General features: G+C 36.9%; 1 protein-coding gene across 1 annotated transcript; it reads left to right on the forward strand.

Annotated features, from left to right (window-relative positions):
• The first annotated feature begins 469 nt into the window (after positions 1-469).
• Positions 470-6,806, forward strand: LOC121406562. The gene is made up of 2 exons (XM_041597573.1): positions 470-1,060; positions 3,872-6,806. The coding sequence occupies exon 2, from the start codon at positions 3,873-3,875 to the stop codon at positions 5,151-5,153; it is 1,281 nt and encodes a 426-aa protein (XP_041453507.1). The 5' UTR covers positions 470-1,060; position 3,872; the 3' UTR covers positions 5,154-6,806.
• The last annotated feature ends 632 nt before the right edge of the window (positions 6,807-7,438 follow it).

Genomic DNA, 7,438 nt, shown 5'->3' on the forward strand with positions numbered 1-7,438 from the left:
ATGTAAAAAAGGTCATTGACCTTTACCATTGAATTCTATGGGTCAATATGCATTCCTGGTGCTTAATTTTATTACGTTTGATCTTCCTGTAAGAATCTGTGCATTTTGACACCAAGATCACCAACCTGCACCGTTTCATACAGCATGGTATATACATGTAATGTAAAAAAAGGTATTTGACCTTGAATTTTATGGGTCAATATACATTCTAGGTACTTATTGTATTTCATTTGATCTTCCTCTACGAATCTGTGCGTTTTGACACCAAGATCACCAACCTGCGCCATTTCATCTAAGAGATAAAATTATACAGTATGGTATATAATGTAAAAGAAAGGTCACTGACCTTTGACTTTGAATTTTATGGGTGAATGTGCATTCTAGGTACTTAATTTTATTTTAGTTGATCTTCTTGTAGTATGTGCATTCTGACACCAAACTCAACAAACTTAAATCTTTTATCTGGGAGATATCATTATACAGTACGTAAGGTCATTGACCTTCAACCTTGAAAAAAAAACACTTTCCCCACCCCATATTCTTCCTAACTTTTGGGGGTTAATGTTTACACCCATACCTACTCAAATCAATTGAAAAAAAACATTTCCAATAATTTCATTCCAGATTGACTGAAATAGGGTCTAATTTCGGGTTACTGATGAATAGATAAGTACCTAAGTATAAAAACAGTCAAACAAATTTTGGTATGAAAAGGGAGAGTAACAACGATCGCACATTACTATCTAAAATAACATACCAAAGAGAAATAAAAACACGCGAAATTTGTTTATGATGTTGGATATTGCTCTATGGATTCAGCTACATGCATGTCGTTGATATATAGTCACGATCTATTGAACGTGATTATGATGTCATGATGACGCAAGTCTTCAAGAAATTCATCTTATAATGCATATGCTTTAACTCGGTATTGACAGTTGAATGTTTGACACCAGGCACCACGGGAAGCCAACCAGCTCTAAAGCAGATGATATATAGTGGTTATATCACACACGTTAAGAATGAATTATTTTGTCATCTAATATTGCCAGCTTTGCAGGTAAGATTTGTTATGTTTATTTTATCTGATATGACCACCTCGACATTGTAATAACACAGAGACATTCAGCTATATCCTAGAATGTATTTTTAATCCTACAATTCGTAGTTTGTTATACACATTCATAGGCGGATCCTGGGGGGGGGGCGAGGGGATCCCCCAATAAATGAAAAAAAGGGGGAAGAAAGAAAAAGAAGAGATAAAAGATTGAGGAGAAAAAGAAGGGGAAACATAAGAGGAGGAAGACGAGTGAATGTAATAAGATGAGGGGAAGACTTGGAAAATAATTTTTTTTAAATGTTTCATGTCACTATATAAAATTTTTGCTTGCACTTCGCGCTCGCATTGCCTTTATGGTGATTAACATATATTGCTCAATATAGAGCTGAAAATTCTTTACATTGAAAATCTTTTAGTCAATACACAAAACACAATTCAGCTCGGAAATTGAACTTTCATTATTTTGTTTGATTTACAAATTGATTTTTAAAAAGTGCTCTGTACAAATGTCTGTTTTATGGTATGAATACCAACATTATCTGCTCGAGCTGCGCGCTCGCAAACACTGATTTGTCAGGTACCTATTATTTTCCTGTATTCCATAAAGTTCTCAAGATATCCCTGATCAGGTAAGATTGTCAAAACGTATGAGCTAGTGCTGCACGTTCACATTTTGATTGGTGAGCTATGTATCAATTTTATTACTAAAAATCTCCGTTTAAAAATAGTATATCAAAAATTTCGGCTCGCAATTTGCGCTTGCATTGATTGTTGAAAATAAATAAATTCATGCATCTTATTCATGATTACAAAAGTGCTTTTTACTGTCCAGTTTTCAGGCCATAATATAAACAGATTTCGCGCTCTTATTAGGCTTATTATATTGATAAATAAGATATTAATTTTCATTCCGCGCTTGGGAAGAGAAATAGGAAGATTGCCATCATTTTCATGTGATGACATGTCTTAAAATGTCCCGGTCCTATATGTCAAACTCAAGTAATAATAATGAAACATATCAACTCTTTTTTTTAACTGTGATTCATATCCACCTCACAATTTACCTACAAAATGCTTGAAATACAGATCTTAAATTGACCTCCTTTTCAGATCGGAATATCAAATATTTTTAGCTCGCGGTCGGCGCTAACCTGATTGATTTTTATGATTAAAAATGCCCAGATTCTTGGTCGAAATATGTTTCTCTATATTTCAGCTCTATATTGAGCAATAAATCACCTTAAAGGCGATGCGAGCATGTTTATTCAGATACGCAGCTTTTTCTCTATTTAAATCATCCAGTTTCAGATCACAATATAAAAAAAATCTGATCGCGCTTAATTTGCGCTCGCATTATAAGAAGATTTCCAATTACTTATCCTTTTAATGATTTACAAAACACGAATAGAGTGTCCAATTTTCAGGTGTAAATCTCGATTTTTTCGTTTCGCTCACGCTTGGCGCTCGCATAAATAAAATGTTTAGCTATATACTCATCCTTTTCACGATTGCAAAGAGTGTTCAGAATTTCAATTCTTCACGTAGAAATGTAAAAAAAAGTCAGCTCGCGCTTCGCGCATGCATTATTTGATTATTGAAATGTGTAACGTCTTCATGGCTACCTGCAAGCAGCCGTCAACAGATAATTTTTTGATCAGATCTAAATGTATACTAAAAAATTCTGCTCGCGCTCGCAGTAATCATTTAGTTGGATCACAAACATTGCCCAGAATGTTTGAATTTTAGGACAAAATGCATGAAATGTAAAAAATAGCTCGCACTATTTAAATGAAGCTTATGACATTATATAGTTATGTTCTAATGTTGATTTATAAAAATAAAACTTAGAAGTTGCTATTAGGACTACCCCTTTAGAGAAACAAACACAAATCATCTTAGAGCGGTCGATCGGCGAAAATGTGTCTGAACCCCCCTCCCCCCCTATTGGCGAAGACTGGATCCGCCCCTGCACATTTTACTGTTTTTATAAAATGAAAAAGTAAGACCTTTGATGTTTTTATTCAGCATCGGGAAAATAAATGTTACATGATTCATTCGGATGGTTTTAAGCAGCGCTTCTCAAACGGTGGGCCGCGAGAAGCTCCAGAGGAAGAAAAAAAAATATGGGGGGGGACTATGTTTTACAGACCTGTCCGACAGCCCAAATATGTTATGTTTGATCGGTCTACGTGAGTCAAACAAAGATAAAGCATGTTGCAATATGCATACAGATTATAATGGTTCCGATCTACCTTTGATGTGAACCTCATCATGTGTGCATATTGTGTAGAATTTAGTTTACCGGACCTTTGCGAATGCAGTCAGTTCTTGAACTGTTTGTTTCGAACGTGCTTCAGGGCTTTGCGTTCAAATTTCACGAAAACATACTTTCATAAAATTTGACCCCCCTTTTTTAAAGCAATTTGAAAAGGGCGAGGGAGGAAACAAATTTAAAAGTCTCTGAATGTAACTGTAAGAAAATATGACCCTGATCACATTAAATTTGGATTCATTCAGGACTGGCAGTAATGCAAAACCATAAGCAATGCGTGTCGAATGTTGAAGGTAGTTTGTATACGTTTGGAGGAGGGACCCAAAGGCCGGGCTGCTGAAAGCTATAAGCACTAATATGCCCATTATAATCACTGTCTATCTTTGAGTCGAGACAAGTAGTCTCTTGAGAGTCAAAGTGGTCCTCGAGTAAAAAAATAAACGTTTAGAAGCGCTGGTTTAAAGCATGACATAAAGCTGACTTCTAGCATCAATGTGTACATTTTGACCCCCTTCTTTTATTTTGTAATTTTTCAACAGGATGGAGTTTCCAACGATCTCTCCGATTTTGGAAATTAGCATGGGTCTCAAGGAACAGTCGTTATATGAACCGATTACCAGACCTACAAAATTGCAATCCAAAGAAAAGACATGTAAGCGGGTAAGCAATACGAATGACGAATCGGTCACGTGTAAGGAAACGAGATTTAAAAAGAAACATGTAAATTTAAATCGGCATAGTCCTACAATTAACACGACATCGTCGATATTCATACACAATGGCAACAACATTCCGTCGTATATCTCGGATTGCCCATGGCTACAAGAATGTTATTATACGAGTCTAGGCGTGTGTCAGTCGGGCACCAGGGAATGCGAGACATCTGATTTTGAAAGTGATCTCGATCAAAATCATGAAGATGATGAACTTACAAAACCTCGCGTCAATGACATTCTTATAAACATTGCTTCCATGGTTTTGCTACCTTCAGAGAAAACGAAGAACGATGGGAAAGTGCGTATTGTAAAGCATAATTCTTGCCCACCTTCTCCCGCTATTACTTCTACCAAAGAAAGAGATCGGTGCCAAGCTCAGCATGGAAACGTCGGGAGGCACTTCCTCTCCGATCACGTACATCCACAGGATATGAAAATGTCTAAACTCAGTTGCACACCCCAGCCAACCCAGCTTCTCGTTTTGCCTCAAATTGACGCCAAAAGAAATTTTCACCCTCGTACCCCAAGAGAAAGTACATCGAAGAAGAAAAAGGCTTGGGGATCAGCGGAATCACCTGTCAAGAACTTACAACCACAATTCCGCGAAGGGGCAAATATTTCTGAGGTTCAGAGTACACCTAAAAACCAATTTAAATCCGGGTTAATGAGATCAACACGTGAACTTATTGCCGGAAAGAATGTTAGTAGCAACGAGACGGGTTTCGTCAAACGTGCCACAAAGAAGAATACATCCCTACCCCGTTCCCTACCATCTTTTCGGGAATATAGCGTGAACAAACGTGACAAACACAATGTCAGGTACAGTAGCGACAGCAAACTTGCTGCCATCAAGACACAGTGTACTGAGGATCAGACCATGATGAACGGATCTATTCTGATGAGCTCCTCAAACCTTCGAAAAACATATGCTTCAAGGGCAGAACGTCTGGAGTACTCGCCTTTGACTAGCCTTAACACTGATGTAGATTTGGCTCGTTGTGTTAGTACACCGACGATTCGTCTGCCCTCGGGACCATGTCCTGAAAGAAGGTTACAGGGAATGACTCTTAATGCTCACCGAGTGAACCGAAATAGCCCTCCATAAGGCCTCCAATAAGTGATGATTTGTGAATTAACCAATAATAAGCTCTGTGGTCGCAGAAACTTGAAAGAATGGATGAATAAGAACACCAAAGTACACCAAATCTCGGCGATCACCAAGTTGATCCAGTGGTGTAGCTACGTGGGCTACACGTCTGGCAAAACAATAGAAGAAAAAAAGAAATTGTTTATCATCATTTACATAACACATATTATATCATATTACAGAATATTTTTTTCTTATTTTTTCAACATAATTATGCCATTGTCCGTTTGATAAGATAAGTAATCCGGTTAAAGGGGATTCAATGGTACTAATGCATTAATATACACGAAATATACATTATATTTCCTCGAGCTTCGAGCTTTTGATATCTATTTTGTGACATATGCTTCTTTTTCGTGACTACTTGAAGTGATTGCCCACTTTTAGGTCTGAATATAAACCATTTCCAGTACGTGCTTTTGTTTCCATGAGTGGATTAGTGAGATATGCCTGCTCTTCATGAATTCCTAAAAACAGTCCCTTAAATGTCCCTTCTTCTGGTCTAAATATGAAAAATCTAAGATCGCGCTTCGCGCTCGCATCAATTGGTTAGTGAAAAACGTATGGTGTTTGGCCTTCAAATAAGCCTTAGAATGACCCTCTTCAGGTATGAATATCAGAAATTTTCAGCTCGTGCTTCGCGCTCGCAATATTTGATTAGAAAGATACGTAGCATGTTCTTGATTACAATTAGGCCTACTACAAAAGTGCTTCATGTGCTTTGGTGTAATTCTGAAAAAAAGGGTCAGCACGCGCTTGGCGCTCGCATTTTATTACTATGGTGAGATATTTATGCTTCTCATGAATTCTTAACAAATTATCATTTAGATGTCCTTGTCGGGGTCAATACATACAAAATTTTCCACTCGCGCTTCGCGCTTGCATTGTTTGTTTAGTGAGACGGGTATTACATGATTGCAAAAATTTCTTATAATGTTCCTTCTTTAGGTCGTAAACCAATCCCTGCCCATTCTCCTGGTCGCGCTCGCATCATTTGGTTAGTGAAATACGTATGGTGTTTGGCCTACAAACAAGCCTTATAATACATATTGGTCATGTGAAACAAACCCCAATTTTTTTTTTCATTGGTCTCGGGCTCGGAGACCCATATCTCAGTTTAACCGGCCTCGAATGCACCAATGAGAGGAAGCCTATATGTGACACTTAAAGGTCAAAAGACTTATTTATAGTCACATTTATTTATTTTACTATTTAAAATGCAATCTATCATGATTTCTATGAAATCATTTATATTCTATAAAAAAGTTCACTTGTAGGACAATTTCAACGTCTCCATTTTTAATTAATTACAAGCACACTCGATTTCACAAGTTTTTATTTCAGGGCCATGCATGGGAATGATTTTGAACAGGGGTGCTAGATTGGAGAAAAAAAATTGACAAGCAAAAAAAAAAGTTTCTCGCTCCAAAAGTAAGTTGATTTTGGAAAATTTCTTTTTAGCATACCAACCACATTTACAGGTGGTGCTTCCCACGGTGTATAACATACACAACAACCCCTATCTTGGGGGTTGCTTCAACACCCCCCTCCCTCCCTCCAGCACCCACGCTTCCCAGAGCCATGATACATTTGATGAAATATGCTTGTCGGAGAAACAAGGGGTTTTATTCTATGGGGATCCAGTGTGTAATTCTACCAAAGTGTCACATACAACTGTACAAAGTCCGGTAGAAATTGTAGTAGAAATACTGTACATGAACCTCTATTTTTTCATACTTGGTCTTTATAGATACTATATACGTTAACATGGTTGATGACGGTATGTGCAAATTTTGGCAGAATTGTAGTGTAACTGTGGAACGTCCCCCCTGTGGTTTACCTGTTTTCTAGATAAACTTTTTCTTTCTTTGAACAAAAAAAGCAAGTTATTTATGTAAATACATGTATATATTGTTATGTTTTGTAATGTTCATAGTATTTTGAGATGGTTTAAATTCATTGGCTCTTTCATTACACTTTCAAGCAGGGCCTAAAGTTATTGATGTTCATCCTAAGATGAATAAACGAAAAAACATCACATTATATTGTATTAAGCTTTGTTGAATGACTATACCATATATTCATAACATTTGAAACTTAATTGTTATATCTCGGCAGTCTTTTACATTCTTCCCTTTCTTTCCTCTCTACCTTATTCTTCCATTTTCATTTTGTTTGCTTGGATGCAAGACAAGTTTAAAGGTGCTTCAACCAATCAAGCTTTTAGCTTATGTTGCAACATC

This window comes from Lytechinus variegatus, chromosome 1 (genome assembly GCF_018143015.1).
Source record: "Lytechinus variegatus isolate NC3 chromosome 1, Lvar_3.0, whole genome shotgun sequence".
NCBI lineage: Eukaryota > Metazoa > Echinodermata > Echinoidea > Temnopleuroida > Toxopneustidae > Lytechinus > Lytechinus variegatus.